At 36.8% G+C, this 26767-nt stretch overlaps 1 protein-coding gene across 1 annotated transcript in view; it reads right to left on the reverse strand.

Moving 5' to 3' along the window:
- Positions 1–1229: 1229 nt before the first annotated feature.
- The window catches only part of LOC105536505 (chromosome unknown open reading frame, human C18orf63), a 51385-nt gene continuing 25847 nt past the window's right edge, over positions 1230–26767 (reverse strand). Inside the window, exons 8-14 of the mRNA XM_011975893.1 lie at positions 19192–19301; positions 15749–15845; positions 15551–15636; positions 14185–14368; positions 3578–4576; positions 3288–3377; positions 1230–1325 (exon numbers count right to left, since the gene is read on the reverse strand). Coding sequence (XP_011831283.1) covers positions 3321–3377; positions 3578–4576; positions 14185–14368; positions 15551–15636; positions 15749–15845; positions 19192–19301 — 1533 coding nt within the window. The 3' untranslated portion in view covers positions 1230–1325; positions 3288–3320. The remainder of the gene's footprint in view (positions 1326–3287; positions 3378–3577; positions 4577–14184; positions 14369–15550; positions 15637–15748; positions 15846–19191; positions 19302–26767) is intronic.

A 26767-nucleotide genomic window follows, 5' to 3' on the forward strand; every position in this document is an offset into this window, starting at 1 on the left:
AACAGAAATGCGTAAAGGTATATAGCAAATTAACACAATTTCAGGAGCAGAAGTTACATTTAATGTTTGAAGGAGAGTTTGTGTTTACTTTTGCTTTTAATTGCAATGGTTTAGTGAAGTGGCGGAGACAATAAATCACATTTACAAAATCAGAGTTCAACTTATACTTGGATCTCTACTGGCTATTTTTATATAATTATTGTTTCAGTGGAATAGCCAATGAAGATTTTAGTTTCTTTTAAATATATTATAACAATTAAATAATATTTTGTACATCAAACATATAAAATGTTTGAAAGCCAGAATAATATTCATTGTCTGAGAAGCTCCATTTCTGTTTCTCTTTTTTTCAAATGTTAGATAATTTATTTGTAATATGGACAAGAAGGTCATTCTAGACATGTGCTTCAATACATATATATCCCTAAGTCTGTGCCGGGAACGCAGAATGAATGTGCTTGAGACTAGACCACCAGCCCTCAGGGGCTCAGGCCATGGCTGTCTCATCCATTTCTGCAGTGGACACAGTGTTTTCCCCACTGCCTGGAACACAGAAGATGCTAATGAGTATTGATGAACACAGAAATCTCCACCCCAATAAAGGCTCCAGTTTTGTTGAGAAATAGGTTTTACATTTATTCAGGGCTTCCTGTTAGTTTGCATATAAAAGCAAAAGTGAAATTTAGTGAGCCTGCAGAGATATAGTAGAGACCCCCAAAATGTAATATATATGCACATTCTTTTTTTCTTAAAAAGTATACTGTATCTTATATTAGAAATACATACACTTTAGTGTTTATGGGTAAAATTATATGATGTCTTGAATTTGCTTTAAAAGATTATAGCAAAAAAAAAGCATGTCTGTGAGGAACAGATGAAACAGTGACAAAATATTAATAACTGATAAATCTGGACGATAGGTACTTAGAGGTTCTTCATACTCTTATCTGTGCTTTATGTGGTTTGAAAATTTCAATAGCAAAAATGATAAATTCAAATTTCAATAATAAAATTGTAAGGGCAAAATAAAGATATTTTCAACCATCAAAACTACTGTATAAGTCATTGGATATTTTGCAAAGATCTGCAGGAGACTATTTACATGACGTTGTAACAGTAAAAAGTTGGGAAGAACTGAAGCATCTGTCAATAGGGGACTAGTTAAATACAGAAACCCACATACAACAAAATGCTATGCAAACATTAAAAAGAAACTGTCGAGTGAAAAAGGAGGTTCCACAGCAGTCTGTAGAGCTGATTTCATGGTCACAGGAGTGTGAGAGACATCCGGAAGAGTGTTCATTCTATATTCAGAATGGTCATCTCTGCAAAGAGAAATTACAGATGGTTTTTTACTTTTTTCTTGAAACTGCTCTGTACTACTCAAGCTTTTCACAGGAGTATGTATTAATTTTATATTTAGGGGAAATTATTTTCTATAATGATTCCTTTAATTGGGGGCTAAATAATATATACACATGGACACAGAGTGCAGAATGATAGACAATGGAGACTCAGAAGATTAGGGGGTGGGAGGTGGGTGAATGATAAGAAATTACTTAATTGGGTACAATGTACATTATTCCAATGATGAATACACTAAAAGCCCTCACTTTACCACTACAATACATCCATGTAGCAAAGTTGCACTTGTACCCCACAAATTTATACAAATAAAATATTTTTAAAATTCTCATTATGTTCTTTCTCCCTGATGAAATGATTTTTAAAATTTACTATTTATTGACTTTGAGACAGGCTCACTTTGTCATTCAGGCTGGAGTGCAGTGGCAAACACAGTTCGCCACAACCTCCACCTCCCAGGCTCAAGCAATCCTCCCACCTCAGCCCCTGAAGTAGCTGGGACTACAGGCATGCACAACCACGCCCAGCTAATATTTTTGGCAGGGGACGGAGTCTCACTGTGTCACCCAGGCTGGAGAGCAATGGCATGATCTTGGCTCACTGCAACCTCTGCTTCTCGGGTTCGAGTGATTCTTCTGCCTTAGCCTCCCGAGTAGCTGGGATTACAGGCACCTACCACCACGTCTGGCTAATTTTTTTTTTTTTTTCAGTAGAGAAGGGGCTTTGCCATGTTGCCCAGTATCGAACTCCTGATCTCAGGTGATCCACCTGCCTTGGCCTCCCAAATGCTGGAATTACAGGTGTGAGCCACCGTCCGTGCCCAGCCCTAGTTTTTCATTTTTTTTTTTGTGGAGATGGGGTCTCACCCTTGTTGCCCAGGCTGGTCTGGAACTCCTGAGCTCAAGCAATCCACCTGCCTCAGCCTCCCAAAGTGTTGGAATTACAGGCGTAAGCCCCCACTCCTGGATGACTTTTTAATTTTAAAAATTGTATCAGGACTTTAGTAGTTCAAAGTGGAAAAGTGCTATATTTCTAAAACAATATGAAACCTGGAAGAGATTTCATTTATTTCTAAAAATGCAAGTAACATCTTAAAGGCACATGCATTTTTCCCTCAATCACCTACTGAGTACATTAAAATGTTAAGATGTCAAAAAGTACATAAAATACAACACATAGCATATATAGGAATAGACTTAAATACCTTTTGGTTAATTAAAATCAGGATGAAAATTCTGTTAGTTATAGGAAGAAATAGCAGTTGGAAAAGATAATGTTTTCTAGTTGGTTCTTAAAGAATCTGAACTGAAAGTATTCCAATAGTTCTATGTAAAAAATAACTTGTGGGTATTTTAGTAATATGTGTGTTCTTAGAATAGAACAGATGGCAGAACAAAATAAAACGTAATTTCCAGATATATCATGTTGTAAATTCAGTGCCATGAACTCAGCATTATCAACTGAATATCACGTTTAAACATAGCCAGCACTGTAGCACTTTTCGAGTAAATTTTAACTAAATGATTAACCTTTGAAATATCATTTAAGGTTTATTATCTGGGGTAGGTATCCCAAAAAGTGGATATTGTAGTAGCTGTTCAAATCTTCTGTTTTTAGATAATCTGCTGCTGCTGTGCGAGCTCTTCCTAGTCTGCAAGGATCCTCAGAACAGAGTTGGGGGGAGCCCACAGAAGACCATTTGCACTCATCCCTCTTTGGAGTCATTACAAAACAGCTGCTGTGCACGGCCCTTATCCAAAGAGTGTACTGTTCCCACCGTGTCCTATTTCTTTGCTGATTTTAGGATTTCAAAGAATTAATTTAAAAGTAGCTGCTTTTTACCAAGAGGTTGGGGACCCCTAAACTTGGCAATCCCAATTAAGATAATGTAAAAGCAAATCAAAAGCTATCACCTCAGTTACCTGGTAGACATTTCCTTCTTTCAGGTCCATGTTCTAAGCATTAGGAATGATGAGAGATTTCTTAGGTTTTGATTTATCTGAATCAAGTATCTGTATTAGATTGAAGAATCACATTTTGTTACAAATTAACTGCATATACTTACAGTTGCTCTAAGGTAGATATTCTGTTTATTAATTAGTATGGTTCTAAATGATCTCGAGGAAATCATTTAAATACTTATTTAGGGATTTTAAAGGTCTAGCATATGACAAGTAGTGCCAGGTTATTATTATTATTATTATTATTTTACCTGCTTCCTAGAAGAACTGGATTGGCCATAGTGCGCAGTATTGGAATGATGCTTCTTTGAAGTTTTGGAAGCCTCTGGACATAATTTTCTTTTAGACTTGTGGGCTATTTTGCTTACTATCAACCTGTGGTCACTTGTACCAACTTCTTTAGCTTGATTTTCTGATTGCTGCTGTAGCAGTCGGGGATCTTCTGTTTCTCCATCTGATTCAAAAATGTGTGGCTGTCTTTTCAGTTTTAGTGACCCATGGCTTTTCCCTAAAATTTGTGTTATACATTTGCCTGTTAAATTTTCTTTTCCTTTCATTTGGACGTCAACAGCACTTTTTACTACCCCTAAATTGTTATTTGACCTCAGCAATACTGCCCTGTTAGATAGTTGCTTATTTTTGTTTAAACTCACAGTTGATTTTCCATTAGAAGAGGAAAATTTTCTCATATTTTCAGAAGACTCTGTATTTTTTTCTTGCAGAGGTCTGGAATTCTCCTGATTTAAATTGTTAGCAACCTGCATCTGAATGTTACTATTATATCTGTTTTTTATAGCTGGACCTAAATTCAGTTTGTCATGCTGGATCATACTAGTTTTGAGTGAAAACAATTTAGATTGTGTCACAACATGCTGTTTTCTTTTCGGGCTGCCAAGTACTAAGGTATTTTTGAAAACTGGTACAAACTTAGGGGTGATGTTGCTTTGGGAGCTAAGATCTGTGTGTTGAACTTGAGCATTTCCTCTGTTGGGCATTAATACTTCCGAACGTACTTGTGGAGCCCTGATAGACAGGGATTTCTTTCTACTCTGAACAGACTCTGGCTGGAGATGCAAAGCTGAGAAAATGCCTGCTGTTGGCTGGCTGACTGAAAGCTCCACCTTGTGGTCCACTGCTACTGAACATGGTAGAAGACTTTGAGCACAGGCAGGTTTCATGGAAGTGGCTTGAGTCAGAGATGCCCTGAACATTTTTTTAGTGGTCAAATTGGGTGGCTTGACTTTGTGTTCCTGAAAGGATAGAGATTTTTAAAAAATTAAAAATGTTAATAATGTCCTTAATGAAAAAGAAATAAAATATAAAATACCATCCAATTAAGAATATAAAGCAACACTATGATTTACAGAACAGGTAAAGAAAAAAACAAAATAAAAATGAGCCTTCTGGTGGAAATGTGTACATTTCTTAAGGTTTGTATCCTCCTTTAGATACTATCCAAGATACCATCTTAAGATAAAGGTATATACTACATTTCATATAAATCTACTATAAAAACCATTCGCACAGCTACTCATTGTCCTCCAAACATGCTCATGCTGCTGTCTTGCTCACTGAACAAGGTATGGCCTCCTTTAGATACTCAAAGTCCCACCTTCTCCCACCCATCAATCTACCATAGAGTGACTGTTTTTCTGTCAACTCTCCAAGGATCTGCTATAAATTAAATATTATTTGTCACACAAAAAAAAATAGTACAAGGTAAGCTATCTTATCTTTCAGTGCACATGTTCCATCTTCCTAAGTAGGTACTAGATTCTTGGAGGGTAAGAACCAGGACTTATTTACTCTTAAATCCTTCACAGTTACTAAAAATCCTTGTTGAAAGAAATTAATAAAGAGGTGGCTGCACCTACACTAGGCCTTTAGGAATAAGTGGGATTTTGACTACAGGGAAGATGCCATCTGTGTCTTAATCATGTTTGTTTTTTCACTGCCTACCACAGTGCCTGGTACCTGGTAGCAATTCAGCAAGTATTTGTCAAAGAAATTTGTCAGATGCATGAAAATGATTCAAGTGTTTACAGTCTTTTAAAGATGAACTGTGGATACACACACACATACACATAAATAATATAAAATTTACCATTTTAACCATTTTTAAGTGAACAATTCAGTGGCTTTAAGTACATTTACCACTGTACTGTGTTATATAACCATCAACACTATTTCCAAAAATTTTTTTTCATTCCAAACAGAAACTTTGTACTCTGTAAATAGTAATTTCCTGTTTCCTCTTCCTTCTAGCCCCTGGTAACCTCTATTTTACTTTCTCTTCTATGAATTTGCCCATTCTAGGTACCACGTGTAAGTGGAATCATAAAATATTTGTCTTTTTGTGTCTGGCTTATTTCACATAATGTTTTCAAGGTTCATCTATATTGCAACATGAGTCAGAACTTATTCCTTTTAATGACTGACTATTCCCCTGTACATATATAGCATATTTTATCCACTCATCTGTTGGTGGAAAGTATTCTTTTAAAGTACATGTCTATTGAGTCCTGTTGTCTGTAAAAGACTGATACGTGGCAATAATCTGAAACACTGAACACCAAGTTCTTTTCTTACTTTCCCCATCAAAACACAGGTTCACAGCTTGAAATAAACATTTTAAAACTGCTAGGAATAATATGCAAACTTGAATGACTAGTTTTTCTCTCCACTACTGGAGGCTCCACTGTTGAATGAGGTTGAGAAGAGAATAGGAAAGATTTTGGAAATCAGAGTTGGAAATCACAAGTAAGAGACTGTGATTAGTAAGAGACTAATCCAATTATCTATTAGGCATAAACAAATCACACCAAAATGTAGTTGCTTATAACCAATAATAATTATGTTATCATCTCTCACTATTCTGGGGGTTGGCTTGGCTTAGTTTGGCATCTCTCATGCTGTGTGGTTAGATACTCTGCAGCTGGAGATCACTTCCTCTTTCACATGTGATAGGTGATGCTGGCTATTGACAGGCAGTCTCTTCCTGTGCTGGGGATCTCTCACAGATTGGACTCCAAGAACAGAAGTCCCCAGAAAGACCAGGTGGAAGCTGTTTCTCTCCTAAAGACCTAACCTCAGAGTATGTTGCATCACTCTGTCATAGAGACATCCAGACTCAAGAGAACAAGACCCATACCTCAATGACAGGAGTATTGTTCCATGACCAAAATGATGTGGAGAAGGAAATTCCAGGAAACTTAGTTCCATAATACTTAACTTGACATAATAGAAAGTCATTACAGAGAACAATACTCCTCCTTCCATGTTGACTATTCTTAGGAAAAATGGAAAGTCTCCAAGAAAATGTTGAGTGAGATTTGGGGGTGATGCTGAAAATAGGTGACTGGGATTCATTTCTGGAGATTACTTCAGTTGGAGGCTTACCCATACCACCAGGGCAAGAAGACATCCTGTCTTAGTTTGTTTTGGCTGCTATAACAGAGTAGGTAGTTTATAAACAACAGTTTTGGAGGCTAGGACGTCCAAGATCAAGGCAGATCCCTCTTGGGCCTTTTAAATAAGAGCCCTAATCCTGTTTAGCACAGTTCTACCCCCATGACCTAATCACCTCCCAAAGACCCTACCTCCTAATATCATCACCTTGGGAGTTAGGGTTTCAACATTTAAATTTTGGAGAAATACATTCAGACCATAGCACATCCTTCTTAATTTGCCCATTATTTTCAAAGGATACAAAGAAAACCCAGCAAAGTTTCATGACCCTGAATGACGAAATACAGAAGTTAACCAAGGAAGAATTACTGGCTTACTGCCCCTTGACATTGCTCAGCTGAGTGAAAAAGCATGCATCAAGAAGGGGTTTGTATTAGTTTGCTAGGGCAATGTGGCACAAAGTGCTACACACTGGATGGTCTACACAACAGAAACATTATCTCAGTTTTAGAGCCTTGAAGTCTGAAACCAAGGTGTTGGCAGGGCTGGTTCCTTCAGAGGGCCAGGAGGAAAGGATCTGTTCTGGGCCTGTTTTCTCGGCTTGTAGATGCCCATCTTCACATTCACACAGTGTTCTTCCTCTATGTGTGTCTGTATCCAAATTGCCCCTTTTCATAAGAACACTAGTCATATTGGATTAGGGGCCCACCCTACTATAGTATAACCTCATTTTAACTAACTATATCTGCAGCGACCCTATATCAAATAAGGTCACATCCTAAGGAGCTGGGGGTTAGGATTTCCGTGTATGTATCTGGGGGTACACAATTCAACCCACAACAGGATTGGGTATATACTTCTGGAGAGAGTAGAGAGAGGAGGCAGATGTTTTTCTGAAGACTCCCTGTACAAGGGAGCTAGGGTAAAGCTAAAAAGTAACTGATAAAACCTCATATACTATCTCTGTTGAGATACCATATAAGAGACCACCACCATCAAATCAACCCAGGTCAAGAAGTGAAGGTGTGAAGGCCTCCTACCCCCACACTCCCCACAGCCAATCTCTCTGCTGTGACTGCCATGGATAGGACGGACTGGTATTCAACCTCCATTCCACCCTCCTCCTAGTGCTCCTACATAGACTAAAGCCTGGAAATCTAAAATTTACATTTCATCTTTTGCAGCTAGGGTTTGGATGTGATTTAGAAACAGCCAATCAGATGCACTCATAAAATATTTGGAAGTAGAAGTAAGGTCAAGCCACACTTCTGTTGTTTTTGCAGAAACGCTTAATTATGAATGCCTTTGATTTTCAGTTGCAGAGTTAGCAGCTTAAGTGTAGGGGAGGAGAATGTAGGGTACCATTCTCTTGCTATAGAGTAGTAGTCCTCAACTTGACTTTTTGGCATCAGGGACTGGTTTTGTGGAAGACAATTTTTCCACGGACCAGGGTGGCAGGGGGGATGGATTTGAAATGAAACTGTTCCATCTCAGATCATCAGGCATTCAAATCTCATAAGGAGCATGCAACCTAGATCTCTCGCATACGCAGTTCACAATAGGGTTCGTGCTCCTATAAGAATCTAATGCCGCTGACAGGAGGCAGAGCTCAGGTGGTAATGCTCGCTCGTTCTCCTGCCACTCACCTCCTGCTGTGTGGCCTGGTTCCTAACAAGCCATGGACTGGTAGGTCCATGGCCTGGGGGTTGGGGACCCCCGCTATAGAGCATACTAAGCAAACATACCAATGTACTTCACCACATACCACTGCCCTTGTCCTATGCAAGGTCTCCCCGCACAGATGCTATTGTGAGAAGAAGGGTTCTTAAATTGGATTGAAGAACATTTCTACCTTAAAGAGATGTTTTGTCATAAGGGACTGAGTCACCTTGAAGTGTCCAGATTGAATTTTTTTCCATTTGATGAAAAAAGGGTTAAAGAATTAAGTTAAAAATGAATATAGAAAAGCAAAGAACACGCACTGTTTGGACCCTTGGGTTCTATAAACTGTAGTAATGTTTAAAACAATATATCTACTACTTGAGATAAAAGAAAACTCATAGGCAGATTCATATAAGTTACTTGTTTTTGGACAGAAAACTGTACTAGAATATGTGTGTGGTGTATGAAATATGTTTATATTCACACACTGTTTCTTCTTCAGCTGTCTTTTGGAAATATACATATGGTGAACATAACTTCTAGAAGTTTCTTTTGCTCCCTAGCCTAGCCTGTCAATATATTATTTACTCATTCTTTCAATTTTTAAGATAAAGTAAATAGCTCAAAGGGGGAAACCTCTAGATTTATATCCAAAATTTATAAAAAGACTACAAAAGAGCCTATGTAAACAGCAGATGAGATCATAAATAATTCACAGAACTTAAATATACTTAATAGTCAACAAACTACAGCTTTGTGAAGTCATAAGCCAACAAAAAAAACATATGCTTTATTATATCATTATCATTATTCTGCCAAGTGTCATTGGCAAATGCAACCTGGTTGAACTTTAATTTCTAGAATTTATATATAACATGTAACTTTATACATTAACATAACATTATAGAAGAAGGCTAAAAGCTTGAACTTACATATGAACGAATATCTCACGGAAGCTTAATATTAAAGTAATAATTAAATGAAACTTGAGAAATGACGAAGATGACTAATCAAAAGTTTTATCGCTCAAAATTTGGTTCCGTGCATTGCATCACCTCAGTGTATTTCTTGCTTCAAGTTGAAGCAGAATTCAGTCAAGCTTAGATATAACCACAGGTTTATAGGACATATGGGTTTTTGAAGAATATTTTCTTTAAGTGACATGACACAACAAGAAAGCAGTCAAATTCAGAATATGGGACATTCTCTAGGGAAAATAATCTAGTTTTCCCACAAATAACTGGCCTAAATAAAAGGGGAGAGAGTTTGAGATGTTATAGAATAAAGAGATTTAAGAGACATACATAAAATTATGTGGAACATTTTTTGGATTCTGATTTAAACAAAACTCCTAAAAATAAATCTGTGTGAGATAAGTGGGGAACTGCAGTGTGAACTAGTACTTAACAGATATTAAGAAACTACTGTTAATTCTGTTAGGTGTAATAATAACATAGGGGTTATATAAAAATATTTTGAAATGAGATAGAATGTACACCATAGTCTTTACAGGTAAAACACTATATCTGGGATTGGTTCTAAAATCCCCCAGTTTACTCCCTACCCAAAAATATGTCAAGGGGAAACTAGATGAGAAGCACATGAGAGGTGATTATACTAATTTCCTTCATGTATCTTTGACATTTTCTGTATGTTAAAAAAAAAAAAAAAAAAATTTGACTAAGCATTCCTAATTTTTTTAAGCTGACTGAGTTTTATCAAGTAGTCTGATCAATTTGTTTTCCATTTTTAAAATTTATGCTTTTTCCACTACATGAATCTTAAGAGTTAACATGTATGTGGTCTACCAATAATAACTTACTAAGAGCTCACCAAGAAACTTTTCTATGTGTTATCTCATGTAGTCCTAAAAACCCCTATGAAGTAAGTACTGCAAAAGACATGACCCTCTTCAAAGGAAGGACTTACTGCCTCTGGTGGAGTGCTGTCAGCAGAAACCCCTTTAGGGATTGCTTTGGTTACAGAGGGCCAATGCCCAAGGATATGCCTGTCTCAGGGTGGCCCAAATCCAATGACAGATGCAGAAGGGGTTATAAAGGCCTGGCTATTTGGACCAGTGCAGAACAACTCTGATGGGCCATTTTAGTCTCAGAGCTCCTCAGAAGGGTGGCCAGGGCCATCTGGTGTCTGCTTTGTTTTTGACTTCTCCCTTTCTCCAATCTTGCTTCCTCCCTGCCTTCCACAGGTATTGTTTCCAAGGGCAGTCCCTAGCAAACATCATGTGCACTAGGCCACCTCAGAATCAGCTCCTAGAGAACCCAATCTGTGACAAGTTTTATCATTACCACTGCTAGCCTCTGCCTCATTTTACCCATGGAGCATTTTAAAATGGGGCACATGGAGATCAAATAACTTGGCCCAAATTATACAATTAGTAAGAGGTTCAAATTCAGGCAGCCTGTTTCTAGAGCTTGAGCTCTTAGCTACAAATATAAACTTTTTCCAATTATAGGACTAAGAATCTTGGGTTTCAATTCTAATTCTGCAATGCATTTAACTGTGTGGCTTTGGTTAAATAATTTTGGTGAAATTATTGGGATGTTCTGTCTCCTCTTCTGCAAAATTGAGTAAATCCTTTATCCAAAGATCAATTTTTTATTATTAAATGAAATAATACACACATAAGCAGCTGGCATGCAGAAGGCACTCAGTAGAATTGAGTAGGATAAATTCTTATTGTAAAGAACAATATAAAACCATAATTTCCAATTAAGTGTTATTTTACATTCATGAAGCAAATTTTAACAAGCACATTGTTCTGATTAACTATTTCTAAAACAAACATGGGCTGGAAATCTTAAGTATTCCAGAAATATATTCAAAAAACATGTGTGATATAACAACATATCTTCTTCCAGATTCTTTAGGTTCAGACCTGGCCAGCAACTTTAAAAGATGCTATGTCTGAACAAAACTTTAATACTATTTTAAAGATGTCAATGGGCATTTGTCCACTCACTCTCCCTTCTGAGGAGATGACCTTGTCTGCAGGCCTTTGTGTCTAGGTTGTCAGGTTTTTGTACCATTTTTCTCTAACTAACAGTAGGAGGAGTTGGCCCCTGACCAGGAAGATAAACAACTCTCAATTATAAATTTACATGTATCTAATATTGTGGTCTCAGAATACATAAAGCAAAATATGAAAGTAGGAAAAGTAGATAAATCCACATGATGTTGGGAGATTAGAACACACTTCTCAGCAACTGACTGACAGGTCATAATGTATTTAAGCCAGAAACACATAAGGAAAAGATAGCTAGAAAATTCCCATATCTTAGAAAGTTAATAAATACATTTTAAAATAATTCATGTAATTAGTACATTTTGAGGTAATTTATTTATAGGAAGTACAAAAGACTGCCCTATACCTAAAGTTATAAACTATTATTGAGAGAAATTAAATAATATATGTTTAATATGTGGAGAAATATACAATATTCTTAAATTGTAAGACTCAATGAAATTCCCATCAAAATCCCAACATGCTCTCTCTGTCTCTGTGTGTGTGTGTGCTCATGTGTGTCTGTGTCTATGTGTAAGTTGACAACTTGAAACTAAATGTGTATGGAAATGCACAGTTCAATAGATAAGATGCTTTATCAGATTTCAAAAATCTTACAAAATTTAAGATTAAAACACTATAATAAATATAAATTTTAAGATTACATAATTAAGATGATTTGAAAAGCATGGTATTGGGGCTAGGATCAACAAACTGACCAGAGAAAGAGATTAAAGAGGCCTGAAACAATACTATACACACAAAGACACTGGATTTATGACAAATGTAGTGCTGCAAAGTTTTGAGGGGAGAAAAAGTATTGAGAAAAAAGTACTGGGGTAAGAATGGTCTTTTTTATCTTTAGCTTGGACATATAGATATCCATATTAAAGAAATCTGACTCCCTACATCACATCACATTACAAAAATAAATTCCAACTGCATTGCAGATCTAAATGTGAATGCAAAACAACCTTTTATTGGATGATATTAGAGGAGAAGACCTTCATGACTTTGGGGTACAGAAATATTTTTTAAACAGGATACAAAAAGTAGCAACCATAAAGAAAACGACTGATCACTCTGATTATAAATTAGGACCTGCTGCCAAAAGATACTATTAAGACACCAAGACAACTTTAAGAGAGAAAGCATGTTATAGAATGAAAGAAGATAATTGTATATAACTGCTAAAAAACTCATATCTCACTTATGTTAAAAATACATATAAATCAATAAAAACACAAACACATAACACAGTAGAAAAATGAAAGAATGGCATTTCAAAAAAAAAATCCAAATGGCCAAAATACATATGAAAAGATGTTCAATCTCATTAATAATCAGGAAAATGCAAATTAAAAACACAATAATAAATACACCTATCACAAGGGCTGACATTAAAGACCAACAATACCAAAAATGGGCAAGGATATGAAGCAACATAAATTCTCCTATACTGCTTTGGGGCAGAGGGGAGTGCAGATTGGTTAGGGAAATAGTTTGGTGTTGCCAGCAAAGTTGGAAATACCCATACTAATTCTACTCCTGGAGGTTTCATGTACATGAAACATATACGAGACATATACAAGAATGTTCATCACAGCATTACTAGTAGTAGCCCCTAAAAAGAAACAATTCAAATATTCATCAATAATATTCTGGATAAACTGCAGCATAATCACATAGTCAAATGCTACATATAAAGGAAAATAAACCAACTATAGCTAAGTGGAGCAACATGGATGAATGTCACAAACATGATGCTGAGCCTAAAAAGCCAGGCACAAAGGAATACGTACTCTGTGATTTACTTTACATGAAGTTCAAAAGCAGGCAAAATGAAATATGATGTTTAAGGACACATACTTAGTTGACAAAATAAGGAATCATTTCCATAGTAGTGGTCATCTTTTGGGAAAGGAAAGGAGTTACTACTAAGAAGGTATAAGTAGGAGGCTCCTAAGTCCTGGCAAGGTTCTATGTTTTATCTGTGTGATAGTTACATGGACATTTGATATTCATTAAGCTGTACAATATTACTTTTCTATATGTGTGCCGTATGTCACCATAAGAATAGATTTTAAAATGCAGAGGAGACAAACTCAGTAGAAAACACCCTCCCTCCCCAATAGTTTCCAGCCTCAGTAAAAATAAAAACCATGAATCTGATTTCAAGTTAAGTCCTCAACCGCTTTGGTCTGACAAACTCTGAGATGTAGGCCAATCCCCATATGGCCATTTCATCTTTAATTTGTCCATTAGCAGATAGCTAATTATATTAATTTCTTAATGAAATCAGACAGAAGACAGACACTAGCCCTCTGCTTCCTTATACAGCAGGGATCATACTTTAATCTCTAAGTGGTTCCATAGAAGCTCCAACTTACTTGACTTGGTGAGGGGCAGACATCTTACCTTCCATTTAACTGAACTTGTACTGACAGCACAGTATCTCCAAATAAATACTCTTCATAAAACTCTGTCTCTTCAGTCTCCAATAACCCAACTTATTTATATCCTTGATGTGGGTGAAACATTTCAGTAAACAACCACTACTATAGTACCATGTTAAATATAATAATAATAACAAATGACTAAGTATAGTAGTAGTAATAACAAACAGTTTTAGGGAAACATTGAACTGAGAGAAAAGAATTATTGCTGCACATTGGGTTGGGTATTCCACCCCAGAAGGCAAGAGATTCAAGTAAAATAGATGGATAGTATGTCTTGGAGAACTAGATAGGACAAGAGATCTCTTACCTGTATGTTAGGTTTAGTTAGTTCTTGTGTGTAGTAGCACGGTTTACTTGTTATCTTTATGGGAAATCCACATATATGAGGCAGTTTAGATTTTAAATCTGAAAGAAAACTTTTCAACACAACTTCTGAATCTACCCTTGGAAAGAACTGTATGGGCTGACTTCTGATGCAACTGAGAGGATATCTGAACAATGTTAAAGAACAATGTCTAATTTTATTACATAAGAGGTGGCAATTTATATGGGATTTTAAAAAGTATTAAAGTAGCAATGTTACAAAGGCACACATAAATATATCCTAACTCTTTTATATTGCTTATCTGATACCATCCACAGCTGAAAGCATGTTTCCTCACAGGGATCTTCATTCCTTACATTCTAACACTCCACATTGAGACAATTCATAGTATCTTACTACATGGCTTTCTAAACGGAAGGGCAACTACGATACTCCAAAAACAATGTGTAAGAAAGATACTATAAGCCTTACGAATTACAAAATAAGTATTATAATAAACAATGAACAGGTTGCACCTCCAAAAACAGTAAAAAATTCAGGACAGAGAAACAACACATACAGATTGTATTTAAGCTGGGGAAGCAGTTCTTTGAGAAAGCAGTTACTTTTTCTGATGAAACATATTCTGAAGATTTTGAATAATATGTTGGCATCTAATGAAAGAAAATAACTGATATATGTTAACCTCAGTTTTACTATTAAAATAAGTTTGGCTTAGGAAACATAGAATGCGAAAAGACAACACTAAGACAACCATTTTTAAACTCCAGCAGGTCAGAATACAGATAGAACTGGTGAAATCAGTACTAAGATTTAAGAGTTTTGCCTGAGCACTTACGCTCTTCTCATGTGTATATTTTAATTTTTAAAAATATCGTTTAAAAATATATTTTCTTAAGTCAACGGCGTGCAATTAAATATAAGTCAAATCATTTAAAATTTGCCTATGAAATTAGATAATCTCCTCAAAAGAAAAATCTTGTTTTTGTTTCCAACCTAACTTTTAATTCAACCCTTTCAATTGTATCTGAAATGCCACTGGAGGGAGCACTTGGCTAAGCAGAAGCATGATTGCTTTTTTAACTTTCTAAGAAAGTTCTAACTTTGGTTTTCTAAATTGTTGAAATGGTGTTTAAGGAAAATATCCTTATTAAGTTCATCCTCATATAAAAATAGGAAGATATTCTAAGCAAACCAAAAACACTTGTACAGATAAGAAGTAGGGGGAAATGTACCATAGTTTCAGTTAGACACAGAGAAGGTTGAAAAGTATGACATGAGAGTGGGAGCAAAACTAGATTATAATGTGGGCAGACAATATTTGCTTCAGTTGCTGTGTAAAGGATACGTGAAGGTCCTTTCTCCGAGCATCTTGAAATAGATGTTGCAGTATATTTTAATTTTTCCACAATCTTCTGGAAGTTTATAGCCATACTAAAAATTAAGCACAAAATTTAAAATATCTTGGAGAAAGCTAAACTTAGGCTAAGTTACAATAAACAAAAATCAAATAACTTCTAATGTAACATATATTTCCATTCCTTACCAGGGCATCCCAGTGTCTCTGGAAATCTCCATATGAGCGAAAAGGACAGTCAGGCGGGATGGCATGAAGAATATTTATAATTTGTCCCATTTTCATACTATGAAAAATGAGAGGAAGTTATTATGAGCCAATGCTTAAATATAGTTTAATAAGTCAACTACATGATTTAGAAAGTGTTCAAAAAAGATTTAACAACCATCTCACTAGCTATATATAGTAAACTAAACATCTCAAATTTCAAACACATTGTACTAAATCTTTTTATTTTGCTTTAATTGACAAATAAAAATACTATATATTTATCATGTATGACATATTTCAAAATATGTATACATTGTGGATTGCTAAGTCAAGCTAATTAACATGCATTTACTCATACACTTTGTGTGTGTATGTGTGTGTGTGGTAGACCACTTAAAATGTACTCTTTGCTCTATTATTTATTTTTTGAGACAGTGTCTCACTCTGTCACCCAGGCTGGAGGGCAGTGGTGCAATCTCAGCTCACTGCAACCTCTGCTTCCTGGGTTCAAGCCATTGTTCAAGAGATTCTCCTTCCTTAGCCACTAGCTGGGATTACAGGCATGCACCACTATGCTCAGTTAATTTTCGTATTTTTAGTAGAAACAGGGTTTTGCCATGTTGACCAGGCTGGTCTCAATCCTGGCCTCAGATGATCTGCCTGCCTTGGCCTCCCAAAGTGCTACAATTACAGGTGTGAGCCACCTCACCCCTTCTTAGTGATTTTTAATATGTATGTAAAAAAAGTAATTGCAATTTTTGCCATTACTTTCAATAGCAAAAACTGCAATTACTTTTGCACCAACCTAATACTTTTTTATTAACTATAGTCACCATGCTGTACAATAGATCTTTTGAAGTTATCCTTCCTATATAACTGAAATTTTGTATCCTTTCACCAACATCTCCCCAATCCATGCCTTCACTCCCACCTACCCAGCCCCTGGTAAGCACTATTCTACTCTCTGCTTCTGAGAGTTCAATTGTTTTAGAGTCCACAAGGAAGTGAGATCGTAAGGTATTTGTCTTTCTGTGCCTGGCTTATTTCATTTAACATAATATCCCTTAGATTCATCCAAGTTGCAAATGACAGGATTTCCTTCTCTTTTAAGGGTGACTATTATTCTATTTGTGTATATACCACATATTTCTTTATCCATTCATCTGTTGCTGGGCACTTAGGTTGATTCCGTATCTTGGCTGTTATGAATAATACTGAAATGAACGTGGCGGTGCAGATATCTCTTCAATATACTGATTTAACTTCCTTTGTGTCACCAGTAGTGGGATTGCTAGATCATAAGATATTTCTATTTCTAATATTTTGAGGAACCTCCATACTGTTTTCCATGATGGCTGAACTAATTTACATTCTCATCAACAGTGTGCAAGTGTTCCCTTTTCCCCACATCCTTGCCAGTATTTGTTGTATTTTGTCATTTTGATAATAATCATTCATCAGGTATGAGGTGATCTCTCATTGTGACTTTAATTTGCATTTCCCCGATGATTAATGGTGTTAAGCATTTTTTTTTTGAGTCTGGAGTGCAGTGGAGTGATCTCAGCTCACTGCAAGCTCCGCCTCCCAGGTTCACGCCATTCTCCTACCTCAGCCTCCCAAGTAGCTGGGACTACAAGCGCCTGCCACCACGCCAGGCTAAATATTTTTTTTTTTTTTTTTTTTTTTTTGAGATGGAGTCTTGCTCTGACGCCCAGGCTGGAGTGCAGTGGCGCGATCTCCACTCACTGCAAGCTCCGCTTCCCGGGTTCCCACCATTCTCCTGCCTCAGCCTCCCGTGTAGCTGGGACTACAGGCGCCCGCCACCGTGCCCGGCTAATTTTTTTTAAATGTATTTTTAGTAGAGACGGGGTTTCACTGTGTTAGCCAGGATGGTCTCAATCTCCTGACCTCGTGATCCGCCTGCATTGGCCTCCCAAAGTGCTGGGATTACAGGTATGAGCCACCCCGCCTAGCCGGTGTTGAGCATTTTTTCATACACCTGTTGGTCATTTAAATATCTTCTTTTGAGAAATGTTATTTGAGGGCTTTGCCCATTTTAAAATCAGGTTATTTGCTTTCTTGCTATTGAGTTATTTGAGTTCCTTATGTAGTTTGGATAGTAGCTCTTTATCAGATGTACGGTTTACAGATATTTTCTCTCATTTTGTAAGTTGTCTCTTCACTCTGTTGACGTTTTCCTTTGCCATATAGAAGCTTTTCAGCGATGTAAACACATTTGTCTATTTTTGCTTTTGTCATCTGTGCTTTTTCACAGATATGTAGTTTTCAGTGTACAGGTCTTTCACCTCCTTGGTTAAATTTATTGCTAAGTATGTTTTTGGTAGCTATTATGGACAAAATTATTTTCATTGATTTCTTTTACAGATAGTTTGTTGTTAGTATATAGAAACGCTACTTTTTTTGTGTGATTTTGTATCCTACAACTTTACTGAATTTGTTTATTAGTTCTAACAGTTTTTTGGTGGAGTCTTTAGGATTTTCTATATGTAAGATATGTCACCTGCATACAGCAACAATTTAACTTCTCCCTTTACAAGTTGGATGCCTTTTATTTCTTTCTCTTGTCTAACTGCTCTAGCTAGGACTTCTAGTACTATGTTGAACAGAAGTGGAGAGAGTGGGCATCCTTTTCTTGTTCCTGATTTTAGAGAAAAAAGCTTTTAATTTTCCACTGTTGAGTATGATGTTAGCTATGGGTTTGTCATATATGGCCTTTATTTGTATTGTATTTTAACAACTAGAATTACTAGAAAAAACTAAATTAGATTGTTGTAAACAATGTGCCAACTGTAAACACAAAATAATGACTAATAAATTTTTCAACCCAAAGATATTACTGGTAATTGTTAGAATTTAGGGAAAAGTCTGTTAGGTGGTAAATGAATTAGAGTTAAACCTATGTTTTCTACCTACCTCCTCCCAGCTTCAATGATTGAATTATTACGTGTATGCCACTAAAGTTCTTTTTCCTAAGCGATTTAAAATTTTATCCCAATAGTCCTGCTTATACTAGTAACAAAATATTTTTTCCTGAAAATAGTACAAACTTAAAACTCAGTTCATATCAAATTATAATGAATCATTAATGATTAGATACAAGTTTATGAGGTTTTAATATTGATAGTTTTCATTTTATAATGAGAAATTTAGAAATATTACCTTTTTTGAAACTAGATCTAATAAAATTTGAATATATAATAAAATTAGTAATTTGATAAAGAAAATTCATGGCTTTTGTAAATATGACAATATTGTTTCAATACCTTTGTGAAGTCATAATTCAGTATTTTAAAATTCACCAAAATGGTTTATACTTTTGTACATGTCAATGTTAAGAAGGCAAAATAAGGGAAACCACCGTATTTTGAACCCACTCTAGATACTACAAATTGAAATCTCACCTTGGCAAAACGTAGCACCAGTTGCTTAAAATGGAATGTCTCTCAATGACCGCATGCTTGTTAGTATGAAAATCCTTTATAAGACTCGGGGAAATCTCAAACTCTTTTAGCTTTGAATGGAAATAAGATTTGTAAATGCTCGATTTGGCAAAAAAGGAAACATTTTAAAAGAAACGTATTTGTTACATGCACATAGTAGGTTATAAAGTGGTTTTAAAGACTTAAGTTACATTGAATCATGCATAATCACTTTACATAAGTAATCAAAGTTGCAGCTCACCCTGCTTCTCCTTTATACAATATAAAAAGCATTTCATGCTTTCCCTCTTACCATCCAAGCCCAAACTCTTATTTTGCAGTTATTTTAGCTGGTTTTCAGGTTTTTAAAAAATTATGTTAATTTGCAGGGAGTTGAATCTCTTCCAAAGGAAGGTGTTCATATTTCAAAATAATAGCTTTTAACCTCAATTGTTTTTTTAAATGGAGGATGAGTAAGGGAATTATACTTCTTTCCGGTCTTTTGGAGGAGAAAAGACAGAGCCAATGCTCCAGTCTCCTTTTATACCCCTAACAGCCTCCTAGAACACTTTCTTCCTTGTTCCTCCAGTGTCCTCCCTATAGGGCATTTTGGCTTGTATTTAACCTACAAGAGTTTGCCAATTACAGCTCTCTTACCCTGGAAAATCTCCCTGAGAGGCACTGTTCCAGTTAGCCAAAGATATAAAGAGACCTCAAGGAGGGTGAAAAAACAAAGTATTAATGGGTGAAAGGACACTGTATTAAGATTAGAGAGAATGATTCATAAACCCTCACCCCATTCCCCATTTTTCTTCTTCTTCTTTTTTTTTTTTTTTTTTTGATAGGGTCTCACTCTGTCACCTAGGCTGGAGTGCAATGATGTAATTTTTGTTTCCCATGAAGAGTGGATCTACTGCCTCAGCCTCCTCAGTAGCTGGGACTACAGAGTCCACCACCACGCCCAGCTAATTTTTTTTTTGTATTTTTAGTAGAGATGGGGTTTCACTGTGTTAGCCAGGATGGTCTCGATCTCCTGACCTTGTGATCCGCCCACCTTGGCCTCCCAAAGTGCTGGGATTACAGGCATGAGCCACTGCACCCAGCCAACCCTTACCCCATTTTTAACTAACCACCTAACATCTTTTGAGAAACAATGTTCTAACCTTCCTGCCTACTACTTTTCAAGGAAGTCCAACTAAACTAGACAACTTTTTATTGCTTGGACAACTCATAAGCATCTTACCAATACAGTTGCTTAAAGTATTGTCCCCACTCTGATTTCTCTTACTCCTACCAATAAGGTCCTGATGCCTGGATCTAGACCCATCTTCCCTATATCCAGTGACTGATCCTTCTCTGAGTTCCTGTGGCATTCAGTAAAACTAATGGAAATGGAGGAGCAGGGAAGAGCAGGAAAACATGAATGCAGGAAGAGGAAGATAGAATATGTTAATTACATTGTGAGGTAAAAGAGCAAGGCCACACAGAATGAATAAGGACACATATTTTCCTGAGCACAAGAGATAAATCTTGCACTGTGATGTACTATACTTAAGAGATCAGTTGCCTGAAAGGTGTGATAAAAACATGTTAGAACAGGCATAGTTATGAATGTTAGAAAAGACTGGTTGTAGAGGGACGAATAAACTGAGAGAAAACAGAACTTAAAATTGAATTCAAAGAAGGTAGGTATCAGGGTCAAATGTTTAAAGTTTATGGGTTCTCACACACACATACTTATATAGCTTGAGTATATATCCTCTGGGTACTTTCTACAATATTCAGAGACTCAAGTCAATTGCCGCAGGGACCTCAATAAGTATCGGTACTTATTGTTTACACTAGTCTTTCTCAACACAGATTAAAGACTGGCAAACCACCCAACTGTTCACCATATACTCCAAGAGACTGCGAATGCTAACCCTTTGTATTTCCTTATTTAGCAAATATTTATAAAGTGCCCTTATATGATCAAAACCATATTGAAAAGCAGGTATTCAATAAATATTATTTTCTCCTTATAATGCCAATCTAAAGAATTTAGACTTAATTTTCTCTAGGCAAAGTTGAAATACTAAAGATATTTAGGCTGGGGACCTTTGTTTTAGAAAGTGAACTCTGTTCACATTGTAAGGAAAAATTAGATGATAAACTTGGAGGAGAAAGGCTGGAGACAAGGCCTATATGGAGACTGGTTTAATAGTTCAAGTAAAAAAGGGGAGTCTGAATTACAGCAACAGTAATGGAGGCAGAGAAGAGTCCATTTCAGAGACCAGAGTAGGCTATTAAAGACTCACTGGAAAGAGAAAATGAGAAAGAGGAAAAGCCAACCATGACTCTGAAGTCTTTAGGTAGATAAATTATTGACTGCTGATGCCACTAATGAAAAGAATAATTACACAGGAGGAAGAGATTTGGGATTGGGGAAGGTGACAAATAAATACAATCAGTTTTAGAAATAATTGAGTCTGACTGCGATTTGTACATTCATTTGAAAGTATCCAAGAGAGGACAGAAAAGTTACAACTATACAAGAATATTTGGGAGGTATGGTGTATAGGCTGAAGCCACTGAAATGGGTGAGCCTGCTAAGGAAAAGAGGGCTGAAAATGGAACCCTAAGAAACAGCAACATTTAAAATGATAAAGGAATGAAGATAAATGAATTCCAGGAGATTCTAGAAAAATCAGTTTCAGAGAAATCAAGAGAGGAGATTATTTCAAGAAGAAAAGGGTGAAAAATAGTACAAGTGTTTCAAAGATTTCATATATGATTCCCTCAGACATTTTCTTTTTCTCTTAATTCCTGAAGTAACACAGTTCCTATAACACTAATTTTGATACTCCATTACCAAACATTGTTTTTTAATTGTATTTTTATTTAACATATATTAGGTGTCTATTTCTGTAAGGCTCTATGGGACACACAAATTTGAACCCAAAAACCTAAGGATAGGTGAAGGAAGCATGGTATTATAGAAAGAACAGAGTTGAAGGACAAACTCCAATCCTGAATGTCTTACTACCTTTATGACCCAGAGCAACTTATTTAACTTCTTTGTGTCTTAATTTACTTACTTATAAAATAATAACAATAGCTATCATTTTTAAACCTTAACTGCCAGGTACTATGCTAGGCCCTTAATGTACTTTACCCCATAACCTCCTTACAACCCTAGAAGGGATATCATTATCTCCAATTTATAAGAAAAACGGAATACTGCGAGATTAACTAACGTACCAAAGAGGCACTGCTAATAAGTGCAGATCTGAGAATTTTAATGTGATCCTAGGCCTACACTGAATTTTCTGGGTATGTGAATATTAACCAGTACTCAGTAAATGTTCCCTTCATCTGGTAAGTTTTATGTGTGCGTGCTCTTCTTTCTTCTGACCTAGATAAAACATTCTAGGAGGAAAAGGTGTTTTCCATCAGCACTTGGCATATACACATAATAGTACCCAGTAAATATCCATCTATGAAATAAATAGAAATTTGTTTTGAGGCACTCATTTCGCAAATATTCCATATAATTAAATTTCAAGGCAAACAGTTTTATTAATTAATTTATTAATATTACATAATGCTTTTCTGAAATAGATCCCTCATGTAACTGTGGATTCAATTATAATCTCAACACACCAAACAGTAAAATTCCAACTTGTGCATATGAATTCCTTTAGAAACATTCAATTACTTTCAGGAAAGTATTATTTTAAAGTTTAGCACAGTCCAAAATTTGAGAAATGAGTAAATTACTGTTTCAATTAACTCTTAAATTTTTTGATCTCTATTTAAATTGTAAAGATAAGGGCTGAAATCCCATTTTTCATAATGAATTATAATAAACTGCTTTAAAATTAGTCTAAATAGGGTCAAAGGTCAGGATTTAGAAAACTACTCCAATCTCTAGCCCAGAGGAATTAAAAAAGAATTTAGAAACAAAAGTCACCTAGTTCAAAAAATAAATTAGTCTTTCACTCCAGTCAACGCTCAACACTCCATTCATTCCATAAATCTTTCTTCTTTTTTTTTTTTTTTTTTGAGAAGGAGTCTCGCTCTGTCACCCACACTAGAGTGCAGTGGCCGGATCTCAGCTCACTGCAAGCTCCGCCTCCCGGGTTTACACCATTCTCCTGCCTCAGCCTCCCGAGTAGCTGGGACTACAGGCGCCTGCCACTTTGCCCGGCTAATTTATTTTTTTTTGTATTTTTTTGGTAGAGACAGGGTTTCACCATATTCGCCAGGTTGGTCTCAATCTCCTGACCTTGTGATTCACCTGTCTTGGCCTCCCAAAGTGCTCCATAAATCTTTCTAAAGTGAGTGACAGGCACTAGAGTAGGCTCCTATGATAGAAAGATTAATAAGACACAGACCCTTCCCTCTAGGACTTCTCAGTTTAATGAGACATTTGCATAGATAATACGTGATAAACAAGGCAGGGAGCACCAAGAGAGATGACTTAGGAGATGGGGAATTCTTCAAAGTGGTGATGTCTGAGATAAGCCTTGAAAGATGAGCAGAAGAAAGGGAATTATAGGCTTAGACAACTGTGTGATCAAAGACATGGAAGGATGAAAGACCATACTATCTTTGAGAAACAATTCATAGTTTGGCTACTTGGAGAGCAGTAATGGGAGATGAGGCTATAAGTAGGGTTGGTTTGGATCAGTTTGCTGAAGACCTTGCATATCATAGTAAACGGTTGAGATTTCATCTTATAGTCAATGGAGGCCATGGCAGATTTTTGATAAGGGGAATGAAAGCAAACAAAATAAACTGGAGGGAAGAGAAACAAGAAACGTCCTCCTTCTCACCTCTTCACCCTTATTTCTCCCCTCCCCCTAACCTGACCAAATAACTATGAAAGAAAAAACCAGAATCTCAGAAACCCAAACTCGCTATACCAAAGGGAACATTAAGCTTGGTAACTGAATCACACGAAAACAAAAAACAAACAAAAAACCCCTGCCTTCCCTTTGTTCCCAGACAGCTTAGTTTCAGATTATGACTGTAAATGTAGATTTACTGAGTGAGAGAAATGCACAATTGACTTTTCCTCTACCCCTTTTCATGTGTTTAATGTAGATTCACTCAGCTATAATCAAAGCCTCACAAGAATGTAACCATTTGCCTCATTGTCTACCCTTCTCCTCTTTTTTCCCCTTCCTCTTTCCCCTTCTGCTTGTTCTTTTCCCTTTAAATACTGAAGTCCTCAAAACCCTCTTTGGAAAAAGCATGGGGCACGGATCCTATTGTAACTTGTATTTCTTTTCCCTGGGCATGTCATCAACCTTGGCAAAACAAACCTGAGTCAGTTGAGATCTGCCTCAGTCACGTTTTCGTTAACATAACCAATGCCAGATTTTAATAAAAGGAAAATTAAATGCAATTATCTTTTAGGCTCCACGAGGAATAAAAATGAATAACACAGGACCTAGAATCTCAAAAAGATTACAACTTAGTGGGAACATAGGTATATATGAAACTAATTTTTGTAGCAGTCAGAATGTGTAAGATGCCGTATCAAAAACTTAAGTAAAAGTGAGATTCAGAGAAGCTGATGAATAATCATAATTTACAGAATCAATTTAATTTAACAAGTATGTGTTGAGTGTATAATGTTGAATAGAGGAGAGGCATGTGTTTGCCCCATTTTTGGTGTTTCCTTCCATGCCCAGAAAGCTCTACTAACACATATTCCTGGAATCATTCTGCTCTGTCATTCATTCCTCCCTAGGGCATATGGCTGGTGATATCTTAAACTGTAGTTTCCATAATCCCCACATGTTGTGGGAGGGACCCAATGGGAGGTAATTTACTCATGGGGGCAGTTACCCTCATGCAGTTCTAGTGATAGTGAGTTCTCGCGAGATCCGATAGTTTTATAGAGGGCCTTTCCCCCTTTGCTCTGCACTTTTCTCTCCTGCCACCTTGTGAAGAAGGACATGCTTGCTTCCCCTTCCACCATGACTGTAAGTTTCCTGAGGCCTTCCCAGCCATGAGGAACTGTGAGTCAATTAAACCTCTTTCCTTTATAAATTATCTAGTCTCAGGTATTTCTTCAGAGCAGCGTGAGAATGGACTAATACAGATGGTAAAATTGGGATGAATAACCAGGCATGCTGGCTCGCCTCTTCCCCTTCCTCTTGGGAGCTGGCCTGCTGGCAGAGAGTCGTGTTCTGCATTCTCTTTGTCATATCAGAACCAGTGCCTGGTCTCCCAAGGGAGGCCTGTCGTTTTTCCACTACTGCAATTAGTGGATGGGTATTACGTCTGCCTAATTCTAAGGTTCAGATAAGCCATGTCCTCCAAGAGCTGTTTTCCCTTTCCAGTAACGAACAGCATGACTATATATCCCAGTTCGTGCATGTTGGGCTAGTATCTCATCAGGTTAGTGCCCCTTTCACTCTCAGAAGCATCCTATTTTGAGGATAAATTATAATCTCACCCTAGTAATAAAAGTGACATTCTGATCTCTATTTATGTCTTACTCCTCTGTCAATCTCTAAATTGGTTCAAACTGAGGTGGAGAATACAAAAGTATCATCTGTAGAAAATTCAAAGGTGAGTAAGCCACAATATTAGTCTTCATGATGCTTCTTATAAGAAAATCAGAGGTATAAAAATAGAAATAAGTATGTGAGGATAAACTACAATTTCACTATGTGTCCCCTCCAAAACTCATTTTGGAATTTAATCCCCAATGTGGCAGTATTGAGACATGGAGCCTTTTTTTTTTTTTTTCTCTAAGACGGAGTCTTGCTCTTCTCTAGCCCAGGCTGGAGTGCAATGGCGCGAGCTCGGCTCACTGCTACCTCTGCCTCCTGGGTCCCGGTTCAAGCAACTCTCCTGCCCCAGCCTCCCGAGTAGCTGGGATTATAGGAATGCACCACCATGCCCAGCTAATTTTTGTATTTTTAGCAGAGACAGGGTTACACCATGATGGCCAGGCTAGTCTTATACTCTTAACCTCATGATCCGCCCACCTCGGCCTCCAAACGTGCTGGGATTACAGGCATGAGCCACCGTGCCCCACCAATGTGGAGTCTTTAACAGGTGATTGGGTGATGAGGGCTTTGCCCTCATTAATGGATTAATCCATTCATGGATTAGTGGATTAGAAGGTTAATGAACTAATGGTTTATCACGGGAGTAGGACTCACGACTTTATAAAAGGAAGAGAGACCTCAGCTTTCATACCCAGCCCTCTTGCTATGTGATGCCTTGCGACACCTCAGGACTCAGCAGAGAGTCCCCAACAGCAAGAAGGTCCTCACCGGACATGGCCTCTATAACTTTAATAAATAAATTCATTTTCTTTACAAATTACACAATTTCAGGTATTCTAAGTGACAGAAAACAAAGTATGGTACAGGAAAGTATGAGGGTTTAAATGAGGGTGGGAGATCACACAGGGTTTGGAACCTTGGGAAGGTTCCTCATCAGTCCAAGATACACATGCCATGTTACCCATTCCAGTTATTTATAGCGGTCATCTTCCCTACTAGCTTACATGATTCTCCAGGGCAGAAAAGTGGATCCTATTCATCTTGGA

The sequence above is a fragment of the Mandrillus leucophaeus genome, unplaced genomic scaffold (genome assembly GCF_000951045.1).
Source record: "Mandrillus leucophaeus isolate KB7577 unplaced genomic scaffold, Mleu.le_1.0 Scaffold16, whole genome shotgun sequence".
Lineage (NCBI taxonomy): Eukaryota > Metazoa > Chordata > Mammalia > Primates > Cercopithecidae > Mandrillus > Mandrillus leucophaeus.